The sequence below is a fragment of the Tasmannia lanceolata genome, unplaced genomic scaffold (assembly GCF_043159265.1).
Source record: "Tasmannia lanceolata isolate RefF3 unplaced genomic scaffold, GAP_Taslan_0.1 ptg000013l, whole genome shotgun sequence".
Classification (NCBI taxonomy): domain Eukaryota; kingdom Viridiplantae; phylum Streptophyta; class Magnoliopsida; order Canellales; family Winteraceae; genus Tasmannia; species Tasmannia lanceolata.
In genome coordinates this window covers 35,462,468-35,481,797 of record NW_027518690.1, presented here as the reverse complement: position 1 = coordinate 35,481,797, position 19,330 = coordinate 35,462,468, and the positions used below count along the sequence as shown (strand labels likewise).

At 38.6% G+C, this 19,330-nt stretch overlaps 1 protein-coding gene across 2 annotated transcripts; it reads right to left on the bottom strand.

Moving 5' to 3' along the window:
* Nucleotides 1–1,872: 1,872 nt before the first annotated feature.
* On the bottom strand, nt 1,873–18,818 carry ABCI13 (non-intrinsic ABC protein 11). Of its 2 annotated transcripts, XR_013255323.1 has the most exons (11): nt 18,237–18,818; nt 17,605–17,733; nt 8,605–8,700; nt 8,378–8,455; nt 7,767–7,828; nt 7,569–7,644; nt 6,779–6,886; nt 2,907–3,082; nt 2,741–2,825; nt 2,143–2,311; nt 1,873–2,056 (listed from the first exon to the last, which is right to left on the bottom strand). XR_013255323.1 is itself a non-coding variant. In XM_077395984.1 (10 exons), the coding sequence occupies exons 1-10, from the start codon at nt 18,432–18,434 to the stop codon at nt 2,273–2,275; spliced, it is 1,047 nt and encodes a 348-aa protein (XP_077252099.1). In that variant the 5' UTR covers nt 18,435–18,818; the 3' UTR covers nt 1,873–2,272. The 2 variants fall into 2 exon arrangements, 1 of the variants encoding a protein (XP_077252099.1); XM_077395984.1 differs by having other exon boundaries at nt 1,873–2,311.
* Between the last annotated feature and the right edge of the window lie 512 nt (nt 18,819–19,330).

Here is a 19,330-nt window from a genome sequence, read left to right as displayed (position 1 = left end):
TATATATATATATACACCTATATGGTTTTGCATGAAAGAGATGGTATATGTATGTATTATATAAGCTTTAAATGGCTGATTTTCATTAAAATCAGCACCTAAAAGGGGTTAAATAATCATTTTATTTTGGTTTTCAAAAGAAATCAGATTTATAAATAATAATACAATATGTTATAACAATTGGTTTACGAAGAAATCAGCAGTTAGGTTTAAGTTGAAGCCTCTCCGAGTTTAGTAATAAATTTGGTATAAATACGAACAAGTTTAGTAGAAAAGAATTGAACACTTGAACTAATGGTAACACGCTTGATATGTAAATTGTAAAGGGTTGCTTCTCGATTGATACTTAGAGCCTTCCATCTCCTTCCACAGTCAAACACTAAGGCAAGTGATAGTTGACTCATGTTATGAGAGCATTTTAATCATATGATAGTTCGTGATATGCATATTCTTTGTTGTACATGTTTCTATCTATCAAGAAAAATTCAAAACTAATGTATGTTGATGCATGGACATATGTATATATTAATGTCTTACAGTATCACGTTGTCTTTTGTCTATGTTATGTTCGCTTTATTATTTTTATTGTTTACCATGTTATGGATGATATCTTTCTTCTCTTATTTTAATTGTTGTCTGTGTATGGACCTGATTAGGATACAATCTCATTAAATTGCTAATTATTTTATTAGTCTGCTACAGGATCTTGTTTAGTTTTCTGAATCTGTAGGTACAGATAATGACATGATAAGATGAACATAAACAAGGAAGCTAAAAGAATAGAAGAGATAGTGTTTAGCCATGTGGCCTTGTCGGACAAAGTACTTTTACTTTACGAGTTGTATTGGGTTTCTTTTTTATTCCGCTTATTTCCCTTTTGGGATAGCGATTAGGATTTCGGGATTTCTGGAAAAAAAAATTATGTCTAAAAATTTGCCTCAAATTTGGGTCGTTGCACCACGTGAGACACTCTAATTGACTGATATTACCTCTCTAGCTATATCCCACAAACAGGGCCTAAATAAGATTTCCTTCTATTCTTGGTGTTAAGGACACCATAATTGAGAGGGGTTTGCTTGTATGAGAAGTAATTGTGTCATTTTGGGAATACAAGGCCTGATTTCACATAGTCCAAGGATTATATAGTTCTTCAAATAAAATTCCTAAAATTGCACGCACAATATTGAGTGTATATTTGGATGTACAACCAAATTTCAATTTGGGTCTTTCTAGATTGCAGCTTTGGGCTTAAATTGCATTCTAACAAGGGACTTCAATATAGAGTAGGCCCCCGGCACATAGCCAAGGCATGGTCCTTGATATTTGATTCAACAACAGCCAATTTTACACGTAGATTGAGTAATCAGGGTGCCACCACCTTTGATATTTGATTCAATTACAACCGATATTATAAGTCACTATTGTTGGATCAAATATCAGAGTTTCTATATGGTGCCCGAGCGTGAAGTCCAGTGCAGCCGGTATCGCCCTTGATAGTCGATCCAACAGCAGCCAGCTTTTTAAGAGGGTGCAGTTGGATCAAATATCAAGGGTGGTAATTTTGTCATACTGCCTGCACTGGACTTCATGGCCGTGCACCATATAATTTCTCTACAAAGAGATTGATCAAAAGCGATATACGGTTATTTAGGTTATTTAAGAGGGCTGATGGGTCTGTTGGATGTGAAGGTGGAGATGGTGAAGGAGAGAGTTGAGGTGCTATAATCCAGTATGGAGAGACTGCTGAGCCCCATATCCAAGCAAAACCATTCTAAGCTCTGGGCATTTGATTGTAGCATTTTCGTCTTTGTAACCTATAAAATATTTGCGAAAAGCCCATGATCATTTGCTGAGAAAAATAACATCCGCTAGTGACAGAACAACACAATGCTATTAAAGCTTCTGTTAGGTATAATATTTTGTTTTCATTCTGGGGACTATTAACAAAGACCCTTTTAAAGTAAATGCACTGAAAAAACTGCTTATGAAATGGAACAAATGTACCAGCAAGATAAATCATGGATGGGATTTTCCTGGTCAGCATCCAGTCACCTTCCTAGGTATACCATGGCACAACGTTGTCAGCGTGCAACCAGAATCGTGCAGAGATAGCATGGTTATTTGAAATCCAATGTTGCTTACCTGCAGTTCATCCGATACTGTCCATCTTCTCCCATCAAGTCCACAGTTTTGTTAGTGATTGTTAAATAAAAATGGGTGTCAAAACACCTCATCTAACTCTCTCTCCACAGTATCCATCACAAGTATATCATCAATATTGGATCGGCCCATCCAAGCTTCCAGATGCAAACTGCATATTTAGATCTCAGCTTAGATTTCCATAAAAACCTATGTCACGAATAATATCTCCGATATTTTCAAAATATCGCGTTTTTATCGCGACATTTTGACAAAAAACAACAAAATCCCGAAATAGTCCTGAGATTTTAAAAATATAGCGATATTTTCATTTTTATCATAAAATATCGCAATAATATCACGGTATTATCCCGGTATTTTTACGATATTTTTTATTTTATTTTATTTTCAAAAAATTTATATATTTATATATTTTTTAAATAATTTACTTTTTTATTGTTTTTCTGATATAAACGAGAAAAAATTAAAAAAATATATATCCCTAGATTTTCCCATGCCGAGAAATTCCCGAGAACAATATTAGTGAGATAGATAAAAACTTAACATTGGTGAAGGGATTCAAAACTTGATGCAATGATACCTGTCTAACAATGGGATTTGTTGAGGTGGCAAATTCATGTGTCATGCCTTCCCAGACAATTCTCCCCTCGTAAAGGAACAACAACCTGTTGAAAGACCTTTGGTTCTGTAGGAGACGGAAGAGCGAGCTTTTAATGGGAAAATGGAAATGTTGGAAATGATATTACCTATCAACTGCTCTTCGTATAGTACTATGTTGATGAGTGACAACCACATATGAAGCAATCTTCCCGGGTTCTGGAATGACTTCTTCACCTTTCAAATGGATGGACCGTATGAGATCTTCGACAACAGTCGATGCAATCGGATCAAGCCCAGCTGTTGGTTCATCATACAAGAGGACCTAACCACAAATAAGAGCACGACATTCTGTCAGGCAAAAAAAAAAGTCTAGCAGGTTTTCTCTACTGTTGCACTGGAAAAAAGTCTTTAACATGTTAAAAGGTTTCACTACTTTTGCCACGTGATAGATGATGAATGCTAGATTCTAGGCTGATCAAACCTAGATTCTAGGTGCTGTTTGATTCTAGGCTGATCAAACCTAGATCAAACTTGGATTTTTTCCCTGCATTTCTTTTCACACACACACACATATACACAATGTTCTCTTGAAATACGTGTGTGTGTGTGTGTAGAGAGAGAGGTGTCTCTACTCGATCGAGTAGATAACTTCTCTACTCCGGCGGCCTAAAATACAGTGGGGACCCACATTCTTTGGATGATCCAAAGCATTCATTTGATAGGCCCTCACGTAGATAGGGTGTGCCCAAAAAATCAGCTCCTTAGGATAATTCTAACCATAGTTTTAAATTTCGGCTGAATTCCGAAATTTTGGCCGAAATATTTCGGTTTCGGTTTGGACAAACCGAAACCGAAATTACATTGAATCGGATTTTTACATGATTTTCCCGAAATTTCGCTGAAATTTTTTCATCCTTATTTACAAAATTTCTACCGAAATGTAAACGATTTCCACCGAAATTTTCTACTTTTCGGTGGAAATTTTAAGGAAACCGAAATTTTTGTCAAATTTTTACTTGATTTCGGCCGAAATTTCCACCGAAACCGAAATATTTCGGCTTCCGTTGTGGCCGAAACCGACACCGAAACCAACATTTAAAACCTTGATTCTAACCCTTAACTACTGTGGAGGTAAAAAATGGACAGATTTGAGAAGGTTTATATCCATCCATTTTAACCTCCACATTTTGAAGGGTTTGGATGATCCTATGGAGCAGATTTTTTGGGCACACCCTATCTGTGTGAGGGCCCATCAAATGAATGGTTTGACTCACCCAAACAATGTGCACCAACTGTGTTTTTGGCCGATGGAGTAGATAAGTTATCTACTCGATCAAGTAGAAACACTAATCCCATATATGGGGGCGATGTTTCTAGTCGACCGACTAGAAAACCTTCTCTAGTCCGCCGCCCAAAAACACAGTGGGCCCACATTGTTTGGAGGATCCAAAGCACTCATTTGATAGGCCCTAACATAGATAGGGTGTGCCCAAAAAAATAGCTTTATTGGATCATCCTAACCCTTTGATTTGTGGAGCTAAAAAATGGACAGATTTGTGGAATTTTATACCCGTCCATTTTAACGTCTACAAATTGCAGGGTTGGGATGATCCTATGGAGCTGATTTTTTGGGCACACCATATCCATGTCAGGGCCTATCAAATGACTTCTTATGATCACCCAAACCATGTGGGCCCCCACTGTTTTTATGGCCGACGGACTAGATAACTTTTCTAGTAGGCCGACTAGAAACACTTTTAGGCAATGTTTCTAGTCGGCCGACTAGAGAACCTTCTCTAGTCTGCCGCCCAAAAACACAGTGAGCCCACATTGTTTGGATGATCCAAAGCACTCATTTGATAGGCCCTAACATAGATAGGGTGTGCCCAAAAACTCAGCTTTATTGGATCATCCTAACCCTTTGATTTGTGGAGCTAAAAAATGGACAGGTTTGTGGAATTTTATACCCGTCCATTTTAACCTCTACAAATTGTAGGGTTGGGATGATCCTAAGGAGTTGATTTTTTGGGCACACCCTATCCATGTCAGGGCCTATCAAATGACTTCTTAGGATCACCCAAACAATGTGGGCCCCGTATCTAGTCGGCCGACTAGAAACACTTTTCTCATATATATATATGGGGGCGATGTTTCTAGTCGGCCAACTAGAGAACCTTCTCTAGTCCGCGGCCCAAAAACACAGTGCGCCCACATTTTTGGATGATCCAAAGCACTCATTTAATAGGCCCTAACATAGATAGGGTGTGCCCAAAAAATCAGCTTTATTGGATCATCCTAACCCTTTGATTTGTGGAGCTAAAAAATGGACAAATTTGTGGAATTTTATACCCGTCCATTTTAACCTCTACAAATTGTAGGGCTGGGATGATCCTATGGAGCTGATATTTTGGGCACACCCTATCCATGTCAGGGCCTATCAAATAACTTCTTAGGATCACCTAAACAATGTGGGCCCCCACTGTTTTTATGGCCGACGAACTAGATAACTTTTCTAGTAGGCCGACTAGAAACACTTTTCTCATATTTATATGGGGACGATGTTTCTAGTCGGCTGACTAGAGAACCTTCTCTAGTCCACCGCCCAAAAACACAGTGGGCCCACATTGTTTGGATGATCCAAAGCACTCATTTGATAGGCCCTAACATAGATAGGGTGTGCCCAAAAAATCAGCTTTATTGGATCATCCTAACCCTTTGATTTGTGGAGCTAAAAAATGGACAGATTTGTGGAATTTTGTACCCGTCCATTTTAACGTCTACAAATTGTAGGGTTGGGATGATCCTATGGAGCTGATTTTTTGGGCACACCCTATCCATGCAAGGGCCTATCAAATGACTTCTTAGGATCACCCAAACAATGTGGACCCCCACTGTTTTTATGGTGACTAGATAACTTTTCTAGTAGGCCGACTAGAAACACTTTTCTCATATATATATATATATATATATATATATATATATATATATATATATATATGAGGAAATGAAGTATGTGCAGCTGCACAGATAAGCTATCTGTGCATGGCTGCGCAGACCATAGTGGGGGATCCAAAGCATTCATTTGGGAGGCCCTTCCATGGATAGGGTGTGTACCAAAAATCAGCCCTTTAGGATCATCTTAGCCCTGCCATTTGTGGAGTTAAAAAATGGGTAGAAACAGTGTCTGTCCATTTTCCCCTCCAACTTTGATTGGGTTAGGATGATCCTATAAGGCTAATTTTTGGTACACACCCTATCCATGGAAGGGCCTTCCAAATGAATGCTTTGGACCCCCCCAAAAATGTGGCCCCCACTATGGTTTGTGAGCCATGCACAGATAGCTTATCTGTGCAGCTGCACATACTTCATTTCCTCTCTCTCTCTCTCTCTCTCTCTCTCTCTCTCTCTCTCTCTCTCTCTATATATATATATATATATATATATATATATATATAAAGAGAGAGAGAGAGAGAGAGAGGGAGGGAGGGAGAGGTTTTCCCAGATTGGCTTCAAATATATTGGCAGTAACTAAAATAATTAGAAACTAAAGAAAACAACATAAAAATATAAAGTTATGTGTAAATAGCTATGTCACAAATATCGTTCCCGGGAATTTCTCGGTAAAGGAAAGATCTTGGGATATATTTTTTTTCAGGTTTGTATAGGGAAAAAATGATAAAAATAAAATTATTTAAAAAAATATATAAATTAATAAAAAAATATTGTAAAAATATCACAATATTATCACGGAAAATGAAAATATCACTATTTTTTAATTCTCAGGATTATTTCGAGATTTTTTAAAAATGCATAGATTAAGAACAAATAAAAAATAAAAGATATCGTAAAAATATTGTATCTAATCGTTAAATTATCACAACAAATGAAAATATCGCTATATATTTTTTTTAATTCTAGGATTATTTTGGGATTTTATCGTTTTATCAAAATGTCACGCTAAAATCACTAAAATTTGAAAATATAGGACATATTTGTGACATAGATACATAGAATATACCTCTGGTTCTATTGCCTCCTTTGTGTTATCAAAGATTATGGACCGGGCTAATGCCACTCGTTTTTTCATTCCACCAGACAACTCTGAAGGCAATCGATCCTCAACACCCTGCACAGTGTCAAATTAACATTAGGATTTATCATGTGAATCTTAAATCGTAATGCGATCTATCTGATCAGTATAATAAGTGCATCAATCACTCACTTTTAATAATGCATTAACTTCTAGAAGAAGAGTCCCAGCAAATGCACCAAAAAATGGATGATGAAGAAAGCAAGTAACCCAAGTGCTTAGTAACAAAAACAGTGTGTTTGTCAATGTGTTTGTGTGTGTACACGTTTTCGCTTTTGGCAGCTGAACCAATTATAATCTCTAAACTCAGACACAAAACTCGGATCTGGGTTAAATTTGGATCTATATCCCTCACTAGAATTCTAAACATAAAGGTTGAATATGCTACCAGGAAATGCTAAAAAGAATCCAAGTGACTTGAAAATGTAAGTTGTCATTAGTTACACCCCTTTCTAACCATCAAGTATGTATTGGCTGAGGAATCATCACAGCATAATTTTACCGCAACCATAAAATGACTTGATAAAAAGGAACTTAATTACAATTCTGGAGCAAGATTTCATTATTCAAAACACTAATAAAATCACGAAGTGCTGTCATCTCCAATAATACCATATGTTTAGTATGGCTTCTATCAGTCATTTTAAACATCTACAAAGGAAAAAATGTAAATTTTGAAACACAAGCCACACACTTTATCGACAATTTTAGTTTATACCTTCAAGCCAACTGCCGCCAGAGTTTTCGACACAAGCTTTCCTATTTGATCCTCCGACATGTTAGAATTTTCATACCTGAAATAGAAAAGTTGGGGCGATACAAAATTTCGATAATCAAATAATCACGTGATTGGTCAGAATATGAAAACAGAAGATGATGATCAAAATTTCTCAATACAATTTCATATGTCACTTACAAAAGAAAACCAACATTTTCTCGTACTGTCATAGAATCAAAAAGTGCAGCACTCTGAAACACCTATTATACAAAAAACTAAATAAAGTGATCAGCAAAGCATGATATATTGAGCTAAAAAAATAAGTTAGTAAATATAACCGATGAGAACACCATCTATTTAAGTAACTGTGGCCAAAATACCTACAATTATTTAAGTACAGCACCAGAATGAGATCCTGGCTGGTTGTTTATTCCAAAGCAGGTGGGTCACAGCTTTGTGTGCCGTCTTATAAAGAATACCCCCACCCCCAAACAAAATTACGGATTCATTGTAAGAATTATAACTACACGCAATGAGAACGATTAGTGTTCTACCAATGGATGCAATAAAGTACATGTCTAATATAGATAGATGAGTAAACAATGGAGCACTCATGAAACAACATGTGGAAGTAGTTCTGTATGGTTTGATGAACCCCTCCAAAAAATAGTTAGAAATGGGGTGCACTGAGTCATGGAATCATTTAGTGAAATGAAATCAAACAATGAACAAGTTATCATATTGCCACATTTGATTGATCTAAGCTTCAGTGGTATTTCAGATTTGCAAGCAGACACTGAAAGTTATACCAAGCCAATTCGAAGCCCGGATATCTCCTCATCACTGACCAGACCATGTCTCTTTCTCCCACGAATAAGAACATCCCCCTGCTCATTAGGCGATACACTTAGTTGTACGAAAGATATTAAAAGTGGTTTGCAGAATGATTTGAGTTGAATATACTTTATACACCACAATAAAAAAAAACTGTAGTAAAGACAAACTCATGCATGAGCAGTTGCATCAAATTACTGACTTTATCTGGAGCAAGAAGTCCTGCCATAATCTTCAATATTGTTGATTTTCCCGTGCCAGAAGGCCCAATTATTCCAACTGCTTCACCATGTTTAATCTACATATGTAGACAGAATTGTGGGAAAAATATTCAGTTAAAAAAAGTGTGAAAAATATGAACAAGTTGTCTGTCAAGGCATAGGCATGTCATTTTTAGGTGTTTAATACATTGTCTGGAGAAATGTACAACGTAAAATGACAGGTGTCAAATAAACAAGACAGAAGCGTCGAATAAATAAGACACAGTCAGTGAACAATATTATCAACACCCCAAATGAAACTGGACTTTCCCTATGAGCTAAGTATACATTCTGGTATCAGAGCTTGCCGATCTGTTTTCGGGTGGGGAGGAACTGTGTCCAAACTTTAATCACCATGGACCACCTGGAAAAATCTCATGTATATGCAGTATCCTGGATAACTTACACTTAAATCATAGTTTAACACATTCCAAGGTAGCAAAGAATTAAGCAATCCCCAACTTTCAAAAAACACATTCCAAGGTAGTATTCCTTTTAAACAAATTAATAGATCTCTCAATGTGTGGCTTATCCGATCACCATTATCTGAAAAAACGGATCTTTGAGCTAAAACAGCGAATCCACTCCTTCGGACTGAACACTTCTAAAATAATATAAGTGGAAAGTAGAGTGAATGAATTAGTCCAAGGAAATCACCATTGGAGAGGACTATTACACAGTTTAGGATTATTAGCCGAAACCCCATTCAAGAAGTCAAAAGACACGTGTCGTCTGGATCTGCACACATGGTTGGAGAGGAGAACTCATCGGGCCCACACAAAACATAAAACTCCCAGGACCCATTCGGACATATACCAGACCCACTGGCAAGCAAATCTGCCAAAGATCTGCACAGATATCTCCTACAGATGAAAAAAAGGAGAAACTAAAGCTAAGGGCAAAGAGAAAACATCCGAGCCTTCCTCCTACTCTGGGAGCAAAAAAACCCTAAGAAAACCAAATTCGGCAAGAAGTTATAATAGAATTGGTTTTCTATTTGTAATTGACGATCGAGATCCTATTTTTTTTCCATAGGATTGCTGCTTTTGGAAGTCTAGTTTGTTCAAGACTCCTAGTCGGCTAGTCCTATTAAAATTTATTTGCTAAGAAGTAGGGTGTCCAATCACCAATGTGATACTGTATTCATTTTAGTTTTCTAATCCTATTTGTATAAGGAGTTTACACTATATATATATATATATGAAAGAAGCAGCTTGTTTTATTGGGAATTTTTTTTTTTTTTGGAATTCATGACTGAGTCTTGACGTTGGAGATCATCTCCATCTATTTCTTTTGTTTTGAAGATATTAACATGGAAATTTATATTTTCAAAAAAAAAAACATGGAAATTTACTGAATTGCTGCAACACACATCTGCAAGTGTGAACTGTTGTGCTTGCTGCTCCAGTTTTACAATGAGGGAAATGAACAAAATTACGCAAAGAATATGTGGTGCATGGGACCCAATAAGAAGTACACCAATAACATATATGATATGTCCATCTACTGAAAATCATCAAAAAGGCACTCTCCCCCTAATCAAATCACAGGATATTTATGACTGACTGAAATTGTGTTTTCACCATTTTAAGGTCTGTATGAAATACATTTGTATCCTTATATTTACTATGCAAGAGAGATATCCATGTATATCTAGAAAAAATCATTTATGAATGTAACAAATTAATGATAGCCTTGAAGAGATGAGATAGGCATTGGTCCCCATGCATCACTATGTACTAGTACAAAGGGTGTTGTGGTAACGTGATAACTTGTGGGAAACAATAGTCGAGTGCCTTGGCTAAATGAACATGAATCATAATGATAGGAAAAAGATACTCAAGAAACATCAACTATATGTGTAACTAAACCATATTGTAACATAAATTTCAATCTATAATGATATGGTCATACGTGTTGTCTTCGGTGCATGTAGCAAGTGTAGTAGTCTGACATGCATGTTGAGCTCCGTCACCACTTCCTTGAGGAGGGTCCTAAGTACCACCTCACTGAAGGGTCTCCTAACCCTATTGAACCTCCACGAACCTTGGAATGCTAAGAACACTCTATAATGATATGGTCAAGTCGTCGACAATAGAAGCAAGTGTTCCGCATATTACAGTTCAATGCGGAATAAACAGTGAAGTCTCGAATAAACAGTGGTCTGTGATGATGCGGGATCACTCTATAAGTCATATGGCCACTGTTGATGCGGGAACTCTATAAGTCACATAAGGGAATCTACCATCACATAGACCATTCTTAAATTAGCATCTCATCAACATCCAAGCAAGTGAATCAAATCAGAAATTTGGAGCAAAAGATGATCCTAACCAGCACCACAAATTCATGCAAACGAGCAAGTTTTTTGCACAAGATCCCAATCGCACGAATTGCACCCACCACCATACCATTAGGGGCCCCAAATTATGATTGCTAAACCAACGAAGCCCAAACAGTAATGCTCTAGCCTCCGCCTCGTTCGCATCGCAGACACCCACCGGCCCTGAAAAAGTCATAATGATACTTCCGTTGGAATCTCGAAATGCTCCCCGATCCCCGCCGGGCTCGGATTTCCCAGTGAGCTCCCATCAAAATTAAATTTAAGAATGCCCACAGGCAGTGCCGACCAACTAGGCTTAAGAGTATTCACAGCCCTTTCCTCCCTCAGAACCGTGAATCCATTCCTCAATATGTGAGAAATTGAATACGATATTCCCCCTTTGCAGGTCACCCATGAAATAATCGCAATAATGATTGAGAGACACCAAGATCTGGCAGTCTTGTACCTGTTATTGAAAATCCTGTTGTTGCGCTCGACCCATATAAACCAAATAATTGCGAACGGAATAGCATTCCACATTTTTTGTCCGATGCAGCCAAGAAACCCCCGCCCAGTTCTTAAGAGTCTCAGATATGTTATTGTGGAGCACCCAATTCATACCTAAACACTCCCATCCACACAGCAGAGGAATGAGGGCATACCAACAGAAAGTGGTCTATTGATTCAGTGCAGTTACAACATAGAACACACCTACTCGCCAGCCGAACATTCCTCCTCTGTGGCCTTTCATAAGTATTTATACAGCGGTGCGCCACCGACCAAGCAAAAGCCATAATCCTCAGGGGTATATAGGGTAACCATAAGCACTTCCATTTACTATCTCGTCTATCCCCCACCGTTAATTTTAGGAAGAAACTCTTTACCGTAAAACCCCCTCAGAGTCAGGTGTCCATATCCACTTGTCCGAGAGACGGAGATAGATATGTGTTGCATAAAATAGTAATGAGTGTAGTGAAAGATTCAACCTCTTCATCCTTTAGATTACGACGAAGTCGGATGTCCCAAAAAGAAGCCCCACCGCCTTCACCATAAATTACATTATCCGAGATTGTTGCCTCCTTATTAGATGCAATCCTGAATATATCCGGGAAAGCTGTAGATAAGGTAGAGTCACCCACCCATAAGTCAATCCAGAAACGGACTTCATTGCCCTTACTGGGCCTAAATCTTACAAGTGGTCTAAATAGCTCCCGGATGGAATGAATTGAGCACCACACCTCAGATCCATTTCTGCGCGACGGGACTCCACATTCCCACTCCCCCACCCCCGACCGTATTTGCTTGCAATGATATTGTGCCATAAAGCTTCCTTTTCAACCCCAAACCTCCATAGCCATTTACCCAGTAGAGATTTATTGCGCAAACGGATTCTTCCAATATCGAGACCACCGCAATTCTTAGGCATACAGACCTTGTGCCACGATAGTAAATGTTTGAGCTTCTTCGATTCTCCCTCTCTCACTTCCCAGAGGAAGTCTCTTCGAATCTTTTCAATGCGGTTGGCAACTTTGGCTGGTATTTTAAATAAAGACATGCAATACACCGGCATATTGGCGAGAGCAGCCTTGATGAGAGTGATTCGACCACCGAACGATAAGAACTTCTTCTTCTATGTGGCAAGTTTCCTTTCGATTCTTTCAATGACGACATACCACAGCCCGATTTTTGGGATGCCAAAACCGAGTGGTAAAACAAGATAAGTGATAGGATATTGACTCACCCCACATCCAAGAATATAAGCATGTCCCCCAACTGCCTCATCCTCCAAATTGATGCCCGCAATAGTGCTTTTGGAGAAATTGATTTTTAATCCAGATGCCATTTCAAGCCGACGAAACAACCTCTTCAAATTTGCCACTTGAGATAACCCATCTTTGAGGAAAACTAAGGTATCGTCCGCAAACTGTAAGTGTGTAATAGTTGAGAATTCTTACTAGCCGTCAAACCCATAAGAACACCTTTGCTTTCCGCCAGAGATTACAGTCTACTGAGAGCTTCCACCACCACAATAAATAAATACGGTGATAAGGGGTCGCGCTGACGAAGCCCCCGAGTACTGTTGAAGAAACCATGAGGAGATCCATTTATAAGAATTGAAAAGGAAGCAGTAGAAACACAAGACCTCATCCACTTCCTCCATTTCTCCCCAAAACCCATCTTGTCCAAAATGAAGTCCAACATCCCCCAGTCAACAAGATCATAAGCTTTCTCTAGATCCACCCGTGCAATAATGCCCCTTTCCCCATTCCTCTTCATTGAGTCAAGAACTTCATTTGCAATCAACACCCCGACAAGGATTTGCCTTTTATACACAAAAGCCCCCTGGAACTTGGAAATCACTATATCCATCACCTTGCAAAACCTCATAGCAAGTGTCTTCGCTAGTAGTTTATAAAGGCTGTGAACCAAACTAATCGGACGGAAATCCTTTAGTTCGGTTGCATCCTCCCTCTTAGGAATAAGAGTTATGAAATTAGTATTTATCCCTTTGTTTAGAACTCAACTCTCATGGAACTCGTTGAAGAAACGGCATACCTCCTCTTTTATGGAATCCCAATATCGGATATAGAATGCCATTGGGAAGCCATCCGGTCCAGGCGCCTTGTCTTTTTTCAGCGCATTCAGTGTCGCTTCAATTTCCTCCACCGAAAATATCCTTTCCAGCCAACCCTGTTTTTCTTCATCAATTCTGTTAAAAGACAAACCCCCAAACGTGGCCTCCACTCATGCGCCGAGGTATATAAGTTTTTCTAGTAATCAACAATACAGTTTGTAATTTGATCCCTATCTTCCACGAGCACGTCGTTAATCATCAAACAATTTATCATGTTAGCCCTCCTCCTTGAATTTGCCATCATATGGAAAACTTAGAATTCTTGTCCCCAACGTCAAGCCAAATGGCGCGGGATTTCTGTCGCCATTGAATTTCCTCCCTACGAATCAGATCTTCGTATTCCACCACTAAATTCTCCTTCAATTGACGATCGGCCTCCACCAGTGGATAACATTCTTCTTTTCTTTCGAGTCCCTCTAAACCCGATAGAATTTCTTCCTTGCGAAAAAACTTTGCACGGCGATCAGCAGGATGAACCCCGCCCAACCTTCAAAATGTGCCGAGGGCCACCATTCAGCAATTTTTGCGTCAAAAGTCGAATTCTCACAGAGAGACATGTCCATTCTGAACGTATAAGGTCCACCCGAGATTTCACCAAGCACCAGCATTAGTGGGTTGTGATCGGATATGGGTCGTCGTAGCGCTCGTTGGTATATATTCCGATAAGATTCATCCCATTCCTTGGAGATAAGAATTCAATCAATCAGAGATTGAATTAATCTTTCTCGATTATTCGTCCAAGTGAATTTGGCACCTTCCAAAGGCAAATCGATCAGCTCACAGTGGTTAATCAAATCAGATAAATGCCGCATACTAGAAGTAATACGCCCAATCCAATTTTTCTCGTAAGGGTACCTAATAGTACTGAAGTCCCCTCCCAAGATCCAAGCACCTGGTCATCCATCCCGAATGGAGTGGATTTCCGGCCAGAAAGCGTGCCGATTTCTAGCCCTTACCGGCCCACACGCCACTGTAAGCATCCATTCAGCACCTTGTAAAGGAGAAGAAAAGGTAAGTGAGATTGTTGTAAAGGAGAAGAAAAGGTAAGTGAGATTGAATATTGCTGAATAGATTGCCGCAACACTCTGAATTGAGAATCCTTCGAGATAACAATAATACCCCACGCCGATCCCATTGCATCTTTTGCACACCACAGACGGTCGCTATGACCCCAAATCCCGTTAATGATGTTCTCCCCCACCCCACTTAATTTAGATTCGATAATTGCAAAAATGTCTGGTTTTCTCCTTCGGCAAATTTCCTTCGCTGCCAGTTTCTTTCTTTCCGACCCCAAACCCCTGTTATTCCATAATAGAATCTTCATTTGGAAGAACGGTAATTGTGCCCAAAGAAACCTTTAGCTCTAGCATTTTGCAGAGCCCTGATTTCCTTTTTCCCCTTACCGGAATTATTCGCCTTTTTACTCCCCTTCCGATCCCTACCCTCGATCTCCATGAACATCTTCCTTATATAGTCCACATCCTCCTTATACATAATTCCCATATCATCACCCAATGCCGACATAGCGGCAAACTCATCCTCGCTTTCATTTCTGGCCGATGATTCATCCTCGTTCTGATTGCGAAGTAAATAGAACTTTAGTTTGCAATCCAATTCCATGTCGAGAGTGTCTTTGGAGATTTTCGATGTTATCCGGTCACTACAAGGCCCCAATCCTCTGGCCGGAATCAAAACATCCGGTCCCGTTACCTCATCACCCTCATTTGCCTCAGCTGGGTCAAAGCTTTCCACACACCATTCATTAAGTAATTTCGAGTGATCTTCATTGGGCTCAGAAGAATCAGTCACCAAAACACCCGCTTCCTTCAGGATCATCAATTCATGCTCACCGAATTTCAATCTATACTCCTTCAGGAAGGCCTCATGAATTTCAATCTATACTCCAAATATCAGAAGCATATATGCCAAGTTAGATCCAAAAAAACTCCACAGCATGAAGGATCAAAGCCTCCTTCACAACAACCAAAAAAAGGAAAGAAAAGAAAAAAAAAATCTTCAAGTTCTTCTCTTCACAAACTGACTCCATAGATCTTTTGTAACTCTGATACAAGTCATATCACCCTTAATGGGAAAAAATAAAGAAAATAGAAGAGAAACAAATGAAGAGCCCAAAGAAACCCTAAGGCCTCATGAAATGCATGAGGAAGGAGGAGTTCACGTCATGGATTACAACTTGTCTACTCTTCATATCTCTAATCAATCCAAATTACATAAGTGTGCCATATTATACACAACACTGAAAGTCATAATCGTAAACTATCTGACTTATAAAAATGAGTACATAAGTTATGCACACTATAATAGACATCACAACTCACATGCACACCACACAACGGAGCATATAAGTGAGTCATAAAGTCACTTCCCACATGAAGCAAGAAGGCTAATTGGCATGTACAACAATGAGAAGAGGGAGTTTGTTATTCCATTAGCATTGTCCAAAAAAACGAATGACCTGCATTGATTATTTTTTAAACCAAACAAGCCACTGCATAGCATGGGAAGGGTTTGGTTTACGATTTTTTTCAACTAGCTAAAGCACTTTTACGATTTTATCAGAGGTATGGAATAACTGAATCTTGAGACAGTTTTGGAAGTAGTAGATCCACGATTAGAAGAAATCAAGTTAGTTTGTCAATACATTACTTGAACTCTCAAGCTCTGCCGCTTTTCCTTATGAGCTTAGAGGTTATGTGGAGTTGGGGACGTTACACAGTTGATACTGAAAAATCCAAAGGAGAAGTGCTTCTTCGACAAGAATTCGATGACACTTGTACACTTTGAAACTGGGTCCTTGTCATCACATTTGTGACTTTTTTTAGGGCTGTTGTTGATAAGGGCTTATGTAAAAGCACTAGCATGTTGGAAACGATCCTAAGCCCAATTGGGCTGAGCATCTAAGATATTGAGAGATTCTGCTTTTTCTCCGCAACATTTCTCTACTGCGTCATTTTAAGGATGAGTTTTGATTGCTCTTCTATGATGCTTTTAGTGGTTTTGTGCTATGGAATATGACTATTGAAGTGCAAAGGTGCTCTCTGATTTTTCTAGTTGCCAAAGTTTACCCTACTTACAAAATGTAACTTTTCGGAATCTACTTACTATTTTCTAGAATGGGATCTGTTAGCCACCTTCGCAGAAGTTACTTCGTGCCCCGTCTTTTGCATGTGATGACAGCCATGTCAGATTAATTAAATGAATAAAGCAAAAGTCAACATATGCGGCTGTCATCACATGCAAAACACGGGGTGCGAAGTAGCTTCTGCGAAGGTGGCTAGTAAATCCCTTCTAGAATAGTCTTTTTCAAGTGTAGGACTGCTGTAGATGTGGTAAGACATGTTAAGAGTGTATTAGAACTATATGGGTGGGTATCGATGACATGGGATGCCTCTCTTAAACTTTTTAATTGAACACCACTGCCTAGCCTACCCCAAAACACACACAGGAAATCTTTGATTGAGAAAAATAGTGCCTAAAACCTGACTCAACAATGACTACCAGTCTATCACAATAGCAAACTCACAGAAGTTATCTTTAATTTCAAAGATGAGATAATATTCTAATAATAGCAAGAAAGTTTACACAATAAGTTGACTTTAAGACCATACTTAATGATTATCGGTCCTGTCAATATTTACAACATGGAAGTTTTTTATTAGCTTGATGAAAAATTAACTTCATTCCGTAATCAACATTTGGTCATAAATATTGAGTGCTTTGAAATCAAAAGAATGATCCATCCAAGTTATGATAATCCTCAAAATAAGATGCTATGACTAAAATCTAAGATGCTATGACTAAAATGACCATATTCCCTGATCAAAGAAAATTAAATACAAATCTGTATACAAATAACTTCAGGCAAAAACCAGGCAAAATTAATAACAGTTAATTTCTACGGCACTGTGTTCATAAGAAAATGTATACAAAATAATTAAGAAATGAACAGCAGACAAAATTCACCTTGAAGCTCACACCTCTCAAGATTTGCTTCTCCCCAAATGACTTATAAACATCTCTACATTCGATAAGAACATCAGACTCATCCTTGACCTCTCTACCCATAATCAAATTCTCTGATGCCGACGAATCCTAACAACATACCCACCAAAACCCATCAATATATGGGCCACCTTAATCAATTAAATAATAAAAACTGCTCAATTCAAAATCTAGTTCTACAAAAAGTACCAATGTTCAAAACCAACTTGCATATTGTAAAGGAAGATAATTCCGAAGTATTAAGGCCATGTTTGGGTTGCAGGAATTTTCATGAAAAGTTTGGAAAGGAAAAACATTTTGAAAATTTCCTACTTTTTTCACACACGGAAAAAGATAACTGGAACCAACCCTATTCAATTTGACTTAGAGGGTCCTCCAATTTAGCATAACATCTTTCTAAATTAACCATAATCATATCATTTTGAGTAAATCATGGGAAGAAAAAATTTCCCCAATAAATGTTTTTCTTGCAATCCAAATAGGGCCTAATTATTCTATTATGAATAAATTAATCAAATATCAGCAATGATAATACAAATAAAACTAACTACTAGAAAATAGAAAATAGAAAATTGTGGGAATAATTATCTTACATTGATTCTAATGGCAGAAAGTCCATCACCCAAATTTCTGGGAGGAGCTGAACACGCACAAACGATCTTTTTCTGGCCAGAAAAAGAATTAGATCTCTTTCTACTAGGAAGAACGAATTTACAACGGCCAGAATAATCGCGAAAACCAGTTAAAAGGGGCAAAAAAGAATTGGCTGTAGAAACCATGTTAATTGACATTTCCAAGCTTGGGGGAAAGAAAGATGGGATTTTGAAGCAAACCCAGATCTTTTTAGAGAGAAAGAACAAAAAAATCTGTCACTTCAAAACCAAGAAAGAAGAAAAGAGGGGGGAATTTGTATGATGTGGATGGTCTTCCATTTTGGTAAAGAGAAGGTGGATTCCACTACAAATTTCCTATGTAAAAACTAAGGAATAGAGACATCGAGACTGGAATTTCGCACGAGATTTGTATGGTTGGTGGATTTGTTGTGTTCTTATACAATATTGGATTGTACCAGACTTTTCTTACCCTCATCTCTTGTGCTCTTTTTTCTTTGTTTTTGCTTCTTTGGTAGGTCTTCTTGCCGTAGAGGGGAAGATGGACTTTGTATATAGCCCATGTTCTCGTTAAAATTTCGATAGGGGGACGCATTTTATACTTTATTATAATAGACATAGGGTAGTGATGCTGGCACTACCATATTTTACAAATTGCACAAACTCAACTCCTCTTTTCTTGTTCAAACCCCTGTAAAAGTTTATAATAGTTCGTGGCCTTGGAATGGGACTACACATTCATGATGGGTCCCGCATGGGGCAAATGTATCTGATCGGGACCGTTGATCTGGTGGAGTAGACCATGAACGTACATCCAATCGATGAGATTAAGGAACCTTATACACGGCCTTATAGATCAACGTGCTAGGATCATCCGATCAATGGGAGGCCAACTGAGGATGGGCCGCTTTCTAGGCAACAGATATCCCATCAATTTAGGCGTACAACTCAAGTCGGATGAGGCCAACCCGAACCTGACCCGAGGAACCATTTACTCAACCCGAACCCGACCGGAGTTCCTACCCGACAAGCTTCAACCCGACCCAATCCGAGGAACCCTTTTCCCCACCCAAACC

Bases quoted from the DNA above. Each gene is read 5' to 3' on its own strand.
- ABCI13 (XM_077395984.1), bottom strand. From the start codon at position 18,434: ATGTCAATTAACATGGTTTCTACAGCCAATTCTTTTTTGCCCCTTTTA. The intron at 8,456-8,604 runs GTCAGTAATTTG...CCTAATGAGCAG, and splicing joins GACTTCTTGCTCCAGATAAA to GGGGATGTTCTTATTCGTGG. The intron at 7,829-8,377 runs GTATAACTTTCA...TTTGTATAATAG, and splicing joins CCGGGCTTCGAATTGGCTTG to GTGTTTCAGAGTGCTGCACT.